General features: G+C 48.8%; 1 protein-coding gene across 4 annotated transcripts in view; it reads right to left on the minus strand.

The window, feature by feature from the left end:
• LanB2 (laminin subunit gamma-1) overlaps positions 1 to 15845 on the minus strand; it is a 335820-nt gene that overhangs the window by 28117 nt on the left and 291858 nt on the right. For all 4 annotated transcript variants that reach the window (XM_055064956.2, XM_055064957.2, XM_050168405.3 and 1 more), the window contains 10 exons: positions 14170 to 14355; positions 13423 to 13540; positions 11982 to 12226; positions 11396 to 11518; positions 10293 to 10595; positions 9542 to 9769; positions 6455 to 6640; positions 4562 to 4691; positions 2300 to 2412; positions 873 to 1166 (listed from right to left, as the gene is read on the minus strand). In XM_055064956.2, coding sequence (XP_054920931.1) covers positions 873 to 1166; positions 2300 to 2412; positions 4562 to 4691; positions 6455 to 6640; positions 9542 to 9769; positions 10293 to 10595; positions 11396 to 11518; positions 11982 to 12226; positions 13423 to 13540; positions 14170 to 14355 — 1926 coding nt within the window. The remainder of the gene's footprint in view (positions 1 to 872; positions 1167 to 2299; positions 2413 to 4561; positions 4692 to 6454; positions 6641 to 9541; positions 9770 to 10292; positions 10596 to 11395; positions 11519 to 11981; positions 12227 to 13422; positions 13541 to 14169; positions 14356 to 15845) is intronic.

Genomic DNA, 15845 nt, shown 5'->3' on the forward strand with positions numbered 1-15845 from the left:
ACTAAACAAGTGGGATCCTTAATAGGACGTCGAACAGTGCAGGTTGGCGTTGCTGAATGCCAAAAGTGCGCGGCATTTTTTTGTGGTTAGATATGTCAAGGACATACATTAGCAGACCTTAGCAAAAATGAAGTGCGTACCTATAATCCGAACTGAAATGACTTTTTCCCCCATAAAGTTTATGACAAACAAATGATGCTGGGGTGCTTCGAAAAATTTGCTCGCAGGTCAACTTGACTAGCCCTCTTCAGTTTTAATGTTCAGTGTTATCGATACGCAGTGGTTCACAGGTCATTATCGTTCCTGGTACTTGGAAAGTGTCATTGCAGTTTGATTAGTGAGGTTTAGCGAATGTAAGCGCGTGAAAAAGCAGATTGTATTGTGACTGCGATCATGTTCACAGACGCTTACGCTCGCTCTTGCAACGGAGAAAAGAAGGAAGATGGATTTTCCCTAAATAAAATGCTGTACTTTGGGATAGAGGGCAGAGCAAAATAATAAAGCTAGTGCAAGCTAAAAAATATGTGAGAGCGGAAAAAAGACACGCTGGAAGTGTATAATTATTGACAAATTGCATTATCCCTTTTCGGATTGCACGGTTTGCTATCCCTTTATCGTTTTTTTTCCGAGCTGACTGATGAGTTTAAAGTCGCAAGGGCCATGTATGGCCATTTTCCAGGCTGTCGAAGAACAAGTCAATACCTACCCTTATGCGATGCGAGTTCTTTTTTTCTTTTTGCACCTTTGAACTAGAAACGAGCGAGTGAATTGACTGCATTGTTATGCTTATCCGGCGTGCCCGGTTCCTTACGCGCAGCTTTTTTGCAGCCGTGGCGACAATGCCTCGAAGAAGACCCAAGCGGCATACTCACGCACGCAGCCGTCGGGCGAGAAGCCGTAGTGGTACGGCAGGCACTGGTCGCACTGCTTTCCGGTGACGCCGGGCCGGCAGTGGCAGTGCCCCGTGCGCTGGTCGCAGGTGCGGTTGTACGAGCCGACTAGGTTGCAGTTGCAGGCTTCGCAGCCGTCGCCGCTCTGCAGGTTCCAGTGGCCCTCGCGGCACTGGCCGCACTGGCGGCCCGCCACGTTCGCCTTGCAGGCGCACTGGCCCGTGCGCGGGTCACACTCGGAGCCCTCCGTCGAGCCGAGCCGGTGGCAGTCGCACGCTGCACATTCCGTCTCGTCTCTCACCGCCCTTTTTGCACCCCCATCCTCTCTCTCTGAACTGCGTTAACTTTTTTATTGCGTGCAACCTGTAGTACACGACGCTAGTGATGCGCCTCGAAAGAATGCGTGCGTGCATCAAAAGAAAGTACGAACGAAATAAAGAAAGAAAAAATGCGCTTGCCAATGGTAGCCTTAAGGAACCCATGGAGCGAAGCCAGGATTCAGCGATTTACTTCATTCTGTAGGTGACAGCCAGTTTGTTGGAAGCATATACGCACCTGCGTAATCTAAAAGCTACCATAATGGTATGAGCACGCGTCATTCTAAGTAAATTAATTTTTCATAAAAACTAAGATGCAACAGCCATGACCAAAATCTTAATATTCTCGATGCTGAGACTGGCTCGCAACTCTTATACTAGCCACTAGCTGAAAGCAAGAAACCCAAAGATGCTTATCCTAAGTGGAACGGGTCAGCCCGATCAGAACATACACGCACATACGGTCACTGGATGAGAATATATTTCCCAAACGCAGCATAAATAAGAACGCCGGTGCTAAATCTCTGTTTGGGCTAAACCGCTGGCTCCTCCGCATGCTCAAATTTCACACAGAAGTATCATTTCGCGGTGGATTAATACTGCATTTAGGCACATTACTTGCCCATTTCGCGTAGCCTGGATAAGAGGCATATGCATTGCCTGTGGCGATATCAGACAGACAGTGTACAGCATTTTATGGGCGTTTAATTGGTGGCGCTGTCTGTCACAGCTGAAACAAGGTGTGCGCCGGTTATTTTTCCTCCCACAGCCTCCTCCGTGGCAACGACCAGATGTGGTGCGACCGTTGCCGCTAATTCTAAACTTTACTGTCGGCAACGTGTACTTTGGATATTTTCTACGCAGAATGGACGAATTCTTCTCACAAACGTGTTACTAAAATGAACCACTGCGACATGAAACTATACTGCAGGAAATTTTTCGCAAGAGCATGCAATCGCTTTAGCTGGAAGAGTTGTGCACGCCTATTGCTCCTATTTAAGCACGCACTCCGTATAGTGCAGTTTTTTGCGTATAGACCCTTTTGGGGGCACATTCAAAGCCTGCTGCCCCTCAGGATATATACACACTCACGCTTGCAGTCCCCCTTGGGCACGGACAGCGCGTCTCCGAAGTGTCCGGGCAAACAGCGCTCGCAGTTGAAGCCGGTGGTGTTGTAGACGCACTTGAGGCACTCGCCAGTCGTTCTGCCAAAAGGGAGCATAACATACGTCACGTCTGCTGGATGTGGGTCGCTGAATGCGGCTACTGAGCTTCCTGCTAAAATAATTATGAACGCATACTACACAAATACTGCATGCTGCTAGATTACACTAGACTTTCACCGAACACTTTTGTCAGAAGTGCGCGCGAATACAAGTATAGCGTAAAAAAACTGGAGGACGCTTAAGCTTCGCCTTCAAGAGTGGAACGCGATCGCGTTATTGCACCCCATTCGCACCGCCCACCCATTCGCTCGGCATGCTCTTGAGTCGCAGAAAGACGAAACGTGAGCCTGAGCAAGCGGAACGAACCAAAGAACTCAGTGTCTCGGAGGGAGAAACGATCTACGCGAGCCAAACGTCGTGATCAGCGCAGACAGCCGGGCCGCGACGCGCCATGAAGGTGGATGCGATCATGGGGCTGACACCTCAATGGGATCGTCCTCTATCTCGCTTGGGAGCACCACGCAGACGCATGACTCCTCGCCAGCAGCTCAGCAGACATCGCAGGGGACGCTTTCCCACCAGACGCGGAACAGCGCAGCGATCACGTCGGAGGCGTCCTGCATCGGACACTGCACCTAGGAATCGCGCTGTGAGCGGAAAGAGGAGCCACATCGCCTAAACATGAGGGTTTGAGTGACGCACGCTGGAAGTTCGAAGGGGAGAGAGCGAGAACACTTATTAAATGCAAGGGTATTGGGGCATCCTCGCACCGGTCCCCGCACGGCCCCAATGCGCTCAAACAAGACGAAGGGGAGAAGCGGGCGGGCGGCACGCCACCTGTTGGGGCAGCGCCGTACGTTGCGAGGAGGGGGTCTTCTGTGTTTGCCGCAAGATGGCTCTGCATGTGCACCACGCGCAGAAGAAATGTAGCAGAAACGTACTTCGCTACTCGGTTAACTGCGACTTCTGTAATTTACATGCTCATAATTACCGATATACACCTCAGTATAACTTTCAACGGCACGTTTCTAAGGCAACACCGCATTCACTAGAGGCGCTTTTGTTGCGCTTTGAACTATCGAACTCATGGCTGAGTGGTAGCGTCTCCATCTCACACTCCGGAGACCCTGGTTCGACCCAGCCCATCTTGCAAGTTGTTTTTATTTATGAATTGCCTTCGGGATTTTTCGCTCACGGCCAACGCCGCCGACACCAACGCCGACGATACCAGCTTTCCTGCGACACGAGGCCCTTAACGCTGTCGCGTTAAAACAGCGTCTCGAAAAGGTCGAAGCTTGACAAGCGCGAAGCCCACTACGTCACACTGAGCATGTGACACAAATTGCTCAATGGGATATCGCGCGCGAGTTCTGCCGCCCAAAGAAAAAAGAAGAGGGGGAGAGAGCAGTCGTGCGAAGATGCTGTCGACGCTTTAAAAGTGACGCTTTAAACGGCCGTCATTGGTGGTTTGAGTGATCGCATAGTTAGGAGCCAAACGCGTTCTGAAAGCATAAACAGACGTTTTAATTTTAAGGCGGGCTTATCGTGACAACAAACCGCTAATGCATGTTGCGCCGCACGCTTGCATCTGCTGAACATGCAGTACCCATCAAGAGAAGCGCATTCTGCTCGAGTCAAACAACGGCACCGACGCCCCCGCTTCTCTTGCTGAGAAAGGGTGCCCAACGGCTGTCGGGTGCGTGGATGTCAAAATCATCGATTGCTCTTTGTGTACACGTGTGAGCTAGAGTGGCCATTACGCAGAGTGCTTTTCAAGTAGATTAAAATAGCATGGTCTTTTTCTTTGTTCAAAGTAAGTAGTTCATTGCGCTCAATCACCGGCTTTTTTTTTTTCTCGCTTATATATCGCAAAGCCGATCAAAATATATTAAAATTACCGATTAACAGGTTAAAATGTTTAATGGTAACTTTTCACTTATGGCCACCCTTTAATTTTGACAGACACTACGGTGTCAGTCGGCTATGTGCGCATGCCGAATCAACAGAGCTCCCGTGACACACAGGTTTCCCACCATGGAGTACGGATAAGGTCCGATATTCAGATTTTTAAGAAATGTGCTTAATTTATTCAGGGCCGCACCTTTCTTGTCAGATGAACACTGAACCGCACAGCAAGTGACTTTACAAAGCCGTCAGTCGAAATGAAATGCAAACAAGACCCGCTCACGTGTTGCAGTTGGCCACAGCGTTGGGGTCGATGTTGTCGTTGCACTCGCATTTCTTGCAAGGAACCTTGGACCCAAAGTTTCCTTGCGGGTCGCCGTAGTGTCCGTCGAAGCACAGGTCGCACCTCCGCCCTGGACGCGATCACCATCGCGCTCGCTTAATTTCTTTGCGCACTTTCTTCGTCCAGCCTAATACATCCGCGCCTGTCTGGAGTTCTCTGCGGGCGTGTTTGATAATAGCGCATACTTTGTCACTTGCAAATGACGCGAGATAAGAGTTTGTCCGTCTCTGACAAAATAAATCCGACAACTTAGGAGTCTGTCAATAGCTGAGATATATACGCACGTACCTGCGTCATGCAATTTCAAGCGTTATATAATCCTAACGAAGCGCAATTAGTTAGCCTTACTTTGCGTGTGCTTTGCGCAAGAGTGATATTGCTATTACGCGTGACGTGAATGGCATGGTAGAAATTAGGACGTAGAAGGTCATTTTTGTCAACACTGACCTCACCGCTGACCGGCCTAAACGGAGTGCGGTGCTCAGATCTGACTACGCTGAAATTAGAAGGTGCAAAATGTTCATGAGCAATTTATGTGCACTTGCGTCGCAAGCACGTTCAAGTGGGTCAGCTCCATGGGCCGCACGTTCCGCGACATCAGGCATTAGTGTTGACCGACCTCAGGACCTTAATTCACACGTCAAACGAGGCAGAGACAGACAGACACTAGATCCCATGTCTGTCCATTTCTGCCTGTCTATTTCTCCTTCAGCGCCCGCGAATATGTTGTACCAACAGCGCCGAGCCTCAAGTGGTGTATTTTTTTCAAGAAAGTGTTTTTTTGTGGTACAAATGAAGGCTGTCTTGCTTCTAAGATAGAATGAGGAAGCCCGAAGCTACGTGGGTATACTTCTTTGTTCTTTAGAGTTACAGACGCTTTGACTATACCACCTCAACAAATAAAATGGTACAATCCACCACAGTCGATCTAAAAAAAAGTTAACATAAGAATACACGATGTATAAACGATATAAAGACATTCCTCAGGCAATGCATCAGGTACCTTTCTGAATTATAAGAATATATAAGAAAGGGACTTACTTTGCCAGCCGCCTAGGTTGTGTTTGTTGCAGTATTTTAATTGCATGAAGTTGCGAATGTTTTGTTACACTCAAAGATACACTGTTTCCGTGAGCATTTGGACAAGCACTGAAACATGCCTCGCAGAATACACTGAGATGAAATGACCGTCGGTTATATCGGCATTATAGTGTGAGATCCCTGATAATAAGAAATTCAAACCCATATTAGCCTCCGCAAAATTCAAATTGCATCAGCAGAACGCACCCCACACACCATAGTTAATAACAGATTATTTCACCTTTTTTTTTGTCATACTTTCGTCAGCGAGACCAAGGTCGTGTTCCCGGCCGTATGTTCTCTAAATATATTTTAAAACCTTTCTGCTAGCAGGCCTGGCATTAAACCTCCAGTTGGACAATTTACAGCATTTATTTAAATTAAAAGGCTAAAGATGGAATATTACTGCGGTCTTCTTTGGAGGACTCACTGAAAGAGTATTCATGGACCGCTTGCTGTTGAAGGAGCTACTCTGAGGACTCTGGCATGACGTATGTTATCTCTTTATTTCAGGCTTGCTGGACATTCAGGTTAAAGTGAATGTGTGGTTATGAATTGGGAGACGCGATTTGTCCGTTCTAAAGTGAACTCAGGGCAAATAGTGTAGCCCGTTTGTCCTTAAACTAGCGTTGGAGCCATAGTTTATGGTGCCCCCTCGATGAGTACGAAGCCTGCGCTCTCTCGCTGGATAAATGGGACGAAAAAGAAGCCGCAGCCCGGCCGGACAGCAGAGTGTTAGGCAGCACCACCCACCGGAATATCCCTGCGGGCACTCGAGGCAGACGACGCTCTCGTCGGGCAGCACGGCGCAGGCGCCCTGGTCGGGGCACGGACACGGCTGGCAGTCGTCCGGGGTGCCCGCCAGCGCGTTGCCGTAGTAGCGCGGCGCGCAACGCTCGCAAAACTCGCCCGCCGTGTTATGCTGGCAGATGCAGTGCCCTACACCAGCCAGGGGTTAGCAACCACCACCATTAGGGCAAGCGATGGGGAAAGGAAAGCAACAACTCGGGATCGGAGCACAGTCGTCTGCTCTGTTTTGCCACCATGCTCAAGTATATATGCTACGCTGTCGTCGTGATTGGGGGCCAGTTGCTAAGCAGATGCAAATACTCGAGTGCGTGCTGCAGAACAAAAGCTTGAGAGAGGACAACTTTACGCACGCGGGCAAGGTACATGTCACGAACGTAACACAACTTGTAAACTGCACTTTAGTGGGATCCTTGATACGTCACAATATTTTTTTCGTCCAACTCAGAGAAGCCCGACCTATTTTTTCTTTACGTAAAGGACACTCGAGGAATAATCGAGTGTCCCACCAACCTATCGCGCCACAGATAGGTTGGTTGCCCAGTTGAATAGCGGTAGCCAGTGCTCCAACACCAACGAGCTAGGTTTCCTTTCCTGATAGCATTCCAAGACTGTTCGCACGCATTATTTCACCAGACGGCCCTCTTGTTTTGGCAGCCTCCTGAGTACAGGTTTAATGGTTATTGTGGGACTGACAGCGCCAGGTCATGAAGCTTTCCCAGTCACTGCTGGACGGCAAGTGCACGTTCGCTGTGCATCGTCCGGCTAGTCTAGACGTATTGCACTTTGGAAACTTGGTTGCTGCCAAAATAAAGTACCGTACGATAGCAATTAGCATAAATACCGTTAGTCATGGTGAGCGTGTGACGAAGCCGCGTAAAAGCATAATTAGAATTTTAGTTAAAGGTGTCTGCGTACAAACCAGAAAAACCTACCTATTCAATGGAATGAATTATGGCACAAACTGAAATGCCGCTGGTTTAGGCCAACCAACCTGATTGTGTTAGCGAAGAAAAAATGCATTGGCGAATAATCTGATGCGATGGTCGACAAATGTCGTGCGTACGACACTTGATTGTCTTTTTTTTTTTCTATTATTTCAAAGCAGCTTTCCTTTTTTTATTCCAAGCACGATATTTCCGGTTATAGTTGTGATACACGCATGGCACGTCAACATCGGTCGAACAAGCAATACAGCTGAAGCCGACCTTTCGACAAGGGGGTCTGTCTTCATCGTCAGCCTTTCAAAAAAGACACGTCCCCTTGTTGAAACGTTGTGGCTCCAGATACACATCTTGATCAATCACTGTCAATAATTTCAAGTCTACAACTTCCTGTGAGCGTCTGTTTTGTTTGGATGAGTGGCACATCGTGCCTCACTAACCATGCATGTGTAAACAAAGTAGAGAGCTTTTTACCACTTCATCTCATCTTAATCATTACAAGCTAAATTCCTGACTCGTGCAAAATTAAATGCGTTTACCCGAAGTGAACTCTAACGAAGCGAAGGAGCACCCTTTATTTATTTTGATTTTACCCAGTATGGGGGCGGCAATAGCGCAATTTCTCTAATCTCGACAAAACAAGTCACTGCACACGAGGATACTCGGCGCACTGTGACAACCCGTGCGTGCGTTGCGTCATGTTAATTTGACGTCATGGCTACCTAGTGGCAAGCTGAACTTTTTTTCTTGCTCTTCTTTTTTGCAGTCTCTCTCTATCTGCTTTTTTTGAGTGGCACGATAAAAGCACGAGCTCTTCACTTTCTAGGTACAAGGCAATGTTATCTCCTTTCTTGCTTTTCATCAGACAGCGCAAGCGTGTGACATGAGACAGTGAAATGAATCGCTAATTAAAAACATCACCTAGGTCGAATATATTGTAACAATTCCGTTCTTATTATCTACCACTCCGGACCGGCCGATTCTGGTTACAATATACGTGAGGCGCAGATCAGGCAGGATTGTTTAAGTGAGATCTATGTACTGCATGCCATTACTCTTTCCCTTCTCCATTTTCGTTGTCCTCTTTCCTTTCATTTTCTTTTTTTTTTCTCTCGCTCCTTGCTGTCTGCTGCCTTTTGGACCTTCTGGTTATTTGGACCAGTCAAGTTGCTTTTGTAGCAACTTTTTTCCTAATGCCTTGGCACTTTGTACCACTTGTTTTTATGAATAAAGGCATATATATATATATATATATATATATATATATATATATATATATATATATATATATATATATAGATGAGGAGTGAGAAGGAACATAATTGGAATAACATTATTACACTGCTGTGACTTTATTAATTTCTACATTGCTAAAAGCTAGGTGAAGATTGAAGTCACTTGCGCTAACGGTTCAGAGTGAATGTAACAGACTGAATATGTATGCACGTGGCGATCCATACAAGAAACATTGGCACGTTGGCCCCAACCTTAAAGCGACACTGCACAGTAGTATTAAGCTCAACTAGATTATTTAAAAATTGGTATGCCAAAAGTGTCAGTGATACCTAGAGTGGGGGCTTGGTAAACCAAATGAAACGCGAAAAAAAAAAAGAATGGTTGTCCCGACGCCGTTTTACCGACATTGCTTCTTCATTATGCAGTTATATTTTGATGGACAAAGATTACATTCGATTATAAATGGACGAGAGCCTGAAACTACGAATCTTTTCCAACTTAATCAGACAAAAAAAGAAAAAACGGGGCGGGAGCGGAGGGTGGGGGGGGGGGGGGAGAGCAGATATATGCAACAATGGTACGAATATTTGTTACTAGAAATGCCGTCACCAGCGCTGGAGTTGGGCGCCAGATTAAGAAAAGCGAAGTGAAAAGCGAAAAGCGAAACCTAGCCTAACCTAACCTAACATAAAGACAAGCGCAACCATGTTTTTGAAAGAATACTATTTGCGTAGCTAAACTGGTTCAGTGTTTCTCTTTAATATTGCTTTTAACAAAAAAAAATAAATGAATGGCTTCTACACAAAGGTCCCGATACGGCGCAAGAAGTGTCGCATGCAAAAGACAGGCTGACCGGTGTCCGGCTCGCAGATGAGCGCATGGCCGTTGCAGTTGCAGGGCACACAGCGCGAGAACTTCCCGCCGCGTGGCGGGTCGTGCCGGAATCCCGGCGCGCACGACTCGCAGAACTGGCCCACGTATCCCTCGGGGCAGTTGCACATCTCGACCCAGGTGGCGGCCTCAGTGCCGTAGGCAGAACGCTGTGCCGACTGGAGCTGGATGTTGTCGATGAAGCCCGTGCCTGCGAGAGAAGGGGCGGGCAGAGACGGTTTCGCCGTGGTATATACGTGGAAGCCTGTATACACCGAAAGTGATGACGGGAAGAAATAATGAGTCATTTAAGAGACGATGATGTGATCCTGACCGCGCCGATATGTGTAAGATGCTATAGGAAAAAAGAAAACCCCGCTAAGTAAGCACTGCAACAACTTGCAAAAGCTGGACTGAAGATGTTCAAAGCATTTTCCTTTACCCAAGCACCACCAGGAAACAACAGGTTCTTGTCAATACAAAATGAAAAATAAACCGCCACGGTGAAGCTAATTGGACATTAGCCCATCGGCGAGAGAGCCATTGGTCGTTGTTTTACTGCAGGGTTTCGTTGAACCCAGCAGTTGCTCTGGAACCTGTCAAGCGATCTGCTTCTAGAACACGTCCTCAATTACTGACACCCTCGGGCCGTCTCTATCGCATGACATGGCACATTCCGCAAACTCTCCTCAGCGCATCGAGCAAGTTCACGGCGAGCAAAGCGTGCAACGCACCTCGTGGTACGTAGGTGGCCCTTATCCGGATGGCAGTCAGGTTCGAGAGGATGCTGATGAACTCTCGCGAGCTGAGCGTCGGATTCCAGCCGTATCGCGGGTCCTCGTGCAGGCGGAATCGGTACTCCAGGTTGCGTATTGACGGCAGCCCGTTGCCCTGGCCAAAAATGTGCTGCGAGACGCTGCCGTGTGCCCCTTCCAGCACGATGTCCTCCACCGATGACTGCGGGCCTTCCTCGCCGATGCGCAGAGTGAACGTCAGGTTCTGGTTGTACGAGGCGCGCTGGTCACCGAGGTATCGGTCTGCGCGTCCACCGCAAAAATGAGAGGCACGCGCTTTGGTAAAAGGCCGCGCACTTTGCGCAGGCACAATCAATTGTTTCGCAGAAAGAAAACAAATACACCAGAATATACAACGAGCACCCTACATCATGCACAGAATGGGGAAAGAGTAGCGCTGGCTTTGCGGAAACCCTATTTAGGACGTTTTGCGCACCTTGTCAGAGAAAGTGAACGTTTTTTGTCCCTGCTAAACAAAGTACGCGATGGTAGTATAACACAACGTACACATACACTCACGACTTAGTATACTGGAGTGAATATTTGATGCGTTTAGAATTGCTCCGCAAGAACAGCGGCCAAACCGCACGAAAATGATTGGAAGCTCGCAGCCTCTGTCTTCCCAACAGGCTCCCGACTGCTTGTTATGCACGCGTGGCAGTAGCTTCGATGCTGACGTTCAGCACTTGGCGGCGCAAAACACGGACTGTAACGTTACGGTAAATGCAGGAGCAAAACCTGTGGACTCGAGAAATGCAGAAATTGCAACTTGGTCGTAACTGATTGACAAGTACTTTCTTGTTGTCCTGCGTCGCCGCACGAGAGGCTGGTACTTTTACCATTATTACAAAGAAAAGGAAAAAGGCAAGGAATAGATGCCCTTTTCGTTCCATTCGCGCTCTGATAAATTGTACTCTGGTTTCACTTTTCTTATTTCTTGGCGAGACCGCGTTTCCAAAGAAACTTGAAGAACGGTTCGTCCCCACCTTCGAAAAGCCGCCGCCAACTGTTGTGCAGCAAAGCGAGGAACACAGCTGACTGACCTGGCGCGAGAAAGTAGACGGCTTCCTTTCCGGGTGCCACCACAGCCAAGTGGTGGGCGGCGTACTCGTGGCGAGTGTTGACGCTGCGTCCGTGAATGTCCGCCGCCTTCCAGTGCTCCTTGTCTGCGTGGTCAAGGGTTGAGTGTTGACAGGTTCTAGACGGCATTACAAAATATATATCCGACTGAATGCCCTGTCCATGCCCATTAGTGCACTTTTGCTTCGACGATGCTGGACCACAGTGCTTAGGACAGCAGTATTTTTTGCAAGTCCGAGCATTTGTTTCGGGAAGGCTCGGCGGTTGAAATTGTTATGCAGCGAAGCTGCCATGGATAGGCGTCCGATCAGAGGACGCTGAGCACACATGCGGTCACCGCGAGTCGAAATGTAGAATGACACGTGTGCGTGCATGCTGCCCAGAAGGAAACGGGGGGGCGCAATCATGCTGTGTGTGCGACCGCGTTGAACAGTGCTGCAGCCGTTTTTCACTTGGCAGCACCCGTGTATAGCAGTAAGCGTCTCTTGCATGCAACTTGTTGGGCGCACCCGTCGTTCGGGTCCGCGTGCCTTCGCAAAAGGGACGCACCTCTGGCGAAGGTGCTGATCAGGCTGTACCGCGAGTAGCCAGGCGCGCTCTGGCACAGCGCCGAGTGGCCGAAGCAGAAGCAAGGGGTGCACCCGAACTCGTTGTCGCGCTGCAGGTTGAAGAACCCGGGTTTGCAGCGGTCGCACTGGCGTCCTTCCACATTGGCCTTGCATCGGCACACGCCCGTGCCAGGGTTGCACGAAGGCGGGCTGTCCATGCTGCCTGCCTGGCTGCAGCCGCACAGCCTGCGTGCCACGCCACGGGCGCGAAAAGGGTGCTTGTATACATCACACGTAACTTGAGCCAATTACATGAAAAATATGCGAATGCCACGGGACAGAACCAAGGTAATGTCATTTGCCGTCGCTTGGAGATGCACCGAATATCTTGCCATTCCGCCTAATTAGACAATTAGCCTTAATTAATTAATGAAGTTGTGAAATACTATAATTGATGAAAAGTGTTAATGAGAAAATTGCAGAATAACATAAAAAACTACCGACACAGCTTTGGGTTGCTCAGTACATGCTACATAAAAGTGTTTTTGCGAGCGGGAAAGAAGCCCGCGAATAAAAGCTAAATTGCCGCGCGACTGGCCGCTCGAGACATATATTCCTCGAAGAGGAAGCACATGCGTCGAGCGAGATCCTGAACAACAGTGTGCAATGTGGTGAACGCGCTTTACATCATGGGACCAAGGTGCGCCGCAATGCTAACTTATTTATTTCGCATTTACCGCTAAATGGCCGCTGAATTTTGTGACTCGCTGCTGTGCACTGCTTATCGCACAACTCTTCTCCAGAAGGTGCTAATGCGACTGTCACTGGAAGTGGCGCAGTCGATTTTTTTTTTCTTCTCACGTCTTTTGGCAGCTCGCGCTCATTATGACCGCGTCCATTCAAATTCTCTGCTCGCACCGCTATTCGTCGCTACAGTCGATTGCTGTCGACCACACGACACCCTGCGAAGCTGAGCCTAACGCCAACGATCCTATGCTCGATGAGAGTGCTCATATGGGTTTACGAGCGAGTCTTCTGCTGAATTATAGTAGCCCAGGCAGAGCGACACGGACATAAGAGCATGTCTACGGAAGGCATACGAGACAGCACATTCTGCGTCGCCTTCTGCTGTTCACGCGCCTGCTCTACAACAAATTGGAAGAACCTCGCTTCGTTGCGCGAAGGTCGAAGCACCTTTTGTTTGCTTTTACTCAGAAAGTTGAAGAAAGCGCATAATTTGTACGACGCCGATATATTTCGAGGTTCTCATAAACCGTTGCATTAATTGTAAGGGCAAGGATAGTGCCTTTCCCTGATTTTGTTTTCACTTGGAAGGATGACAGCGTAGCAAGGAGAGATTGTTATTGGCCGAGAACGTCGCGAAATTCAGTTTCCTCCTCGCTGCCTCCACGCGGCCGTTGCCTAGCTGATGGCTTACTTACCTGCAGCCTTGTTCAGAGAAATCGTAGAAGTTTGGAGCGCAACGGTCGCAGCGGTGCCCTTCGACGCCCGGCTTGCAAGGACACTGGCCCTTGCTGTTGCACTGGAGCATCCGGGAGCCTGCAACGGGATATCATTTGGAAGAAGGAACTGACGAGCAATGGAGAGAGGAAAGCAACGACGGAGCACGGCCCTGTAATTTCGTTTAAAGCGAAGGCAGTAAGGAAACAGCGTAAGAAAGCGCTCCAGTTGGCAAGGCGATTTCGCCGCTGGCACCCGATGAAACAAAAATGGTAGAAGGAAGAACGGGGGTAATTCTCTGACAGCACTTTCTGACAAGGGAATGAGAAGAAGCAAGGGAATATAATTCGGGCTCAATTTATTGTTAGGGACAACTACGCGAAGCCAACAGACAATGAAGACAAGGAAAGCATAGAGGAAATTAATTTCCCCAACACTTTCCTTCCCTCTATGTGGTTGTTACGAGCATTTTAACACGAAAGAGCGGCAAGTGAAATCGCCAAGAAAGGGTAAAAGAACGGTCCTACATGCTGACGCTGACAGAGTCAGCATGTATAGCATGATGCAAACTCCGCGTGCAGGTATAGTCCTATATAAGCCAACTAATCACCATTCGCTTGCGTATTCAACTGCCTATGACGGAGCCATATACTGGCACAGTAAATTTAGCGTAGCGTGCGTCACATGCATACACATAGGCAACAGGTGAACACGAGCGAGTCACTCACCGACGGGGTCGCACTCGCAGGGTATGCACCGGCCGTCGCTGTTCTGGTAGTAGTTCTCGCGGCAGCGTTCGCAGTTGGGGCCGTCCGTGTTGTCCGAGCAGTTGACGCAGTGGCCGCCATGGCCCGTGCGCTCGAACAGCTCCTGGTCGAAGAAGCACTTGCGCGACCGGCCGTTGCAGTTGCACGCTGCGAGAAGGGGGGCACAATGTCTCGACGCACAGGACCATTGCGACCGCGCCCCGACGTCGCGGTTGAAACGAAGAGATTGACACTTTACCGGGGCATACGCAAGACAGCGTCCATGTCGTTACTGCTCAAGTCGGATTTCAGCTCTACATGCACTGGTTATGCAGCACTGCGCATGCGCAATTTGCACCTAGCTGCGCAGTAATTGCAGCGCTACAGTGGTAACGTTGCGCTTGTCTATTTTTTTTTTTTTTTTAGCCGAGAGAAAGAGGCGGCGCCAACCCGCCGTGCGACAAGTGCGATAAGCTGCGTCTTGACATGTGACACAATACTAGCAAGCGTTCGCCCGTGTGTGTGGATGCAAACGTAGTGTTTAATACAATAATTACTGTAGAGGGAACTCTGGCGGTGCCATCGTTTAGCCATGATGGGAAGTACATGAATTTATCTGATCTTCGTGTTTGTGGATTCAGACGTTCTTGTCGCTTTGCTTATTTACACTTTATCTGTCTTCATTGTCCTAAATTTCAGAGCATTCTATACTTTCCTACGTGCAGAATACTCTGCAAACATGCGCAATCGCTACCTAGTGCAGTGGTTCAACCTGTCGAGGTAGCCAAATTGAAACGTGCCAAGCGTCTCAACACGCTGGTTTACAGGCAAGAAATTCTTAAGGGCGTTCTGTACCGTTGTCGATGCATGCGTCCGTGGCGTGTTTTCAATATCGGGATTCTGTGCTAGAGGTCCTGTATTTGAATCCCACCATCGGACAATTTTGATAATGTTTACTTAATTGTTTAATACACATTACTACGTTGAAAATGACCAATTTACAAAGTCGCGGACCAAGTTTAGCCAAATGCACGTACTTCCCACATGATTCCCTCGCTGTCTGAACCGCTGCAGCTCCCACAGACACTAGCACAAGCTCTGGTAATTACTTCACGAAACTCTCTGCAAACGGGTCTGCGTAGCTTGCCGCGGCCCACTCCGCCGCAGCATTTCGCTTAACCACGTGTTGGTGGGATATGTTCATCGTTGTTGTCAAGGCGGCGCACTTGTATTGGCGGCGAGGAGTTACGGAATCGCCATCTGTCGGAAGCGCCTCACTTGCGTAGTATGAGGGATCACGCGGTGCGCTCCTCATAGGTTTCGCTTAAGGCGCTAAATAAAAACACCACGTGCCAGCCCTCCTGGACATTTATGCAGGTACTCTCAAAACGAGGGAAGTTTTTGACTGTCGATATAATAATCTTAGGCAAACTGAAAGCACAGAATTGTTTACAGACGCTATCTCTTTACCGAATACGTACAGTACGTGAACACCACTGTGCGCGGTCGCTGCGATGGAGTCTCCCATACCGGCTTCTTGCGTGAAAGGTAGGCAAACGCTGAGAGTAAACTAAGTGAAATATGTTCTTATAGTGGGCTGTCTGTATAACCAAATGGGGCATAACAGAATGGAGCCTCAATCCAGCGCTCGCATGGGT

Source organism: Dermacentor andersoni, chromosome 1 (genome assembly GCF_023375885.2).
Source record: "Dermacentor andersoni chromosome 1, qqDerAnde1_hic_scaffold, whole genome shotgun sequence".
NCBI classification, from domain to species: Eukaryota; Metazoa; Arthropoda; class Arachnida; order Ixodida; family Ixodidae; genus Dermacentor; species Dermacentor andersoni.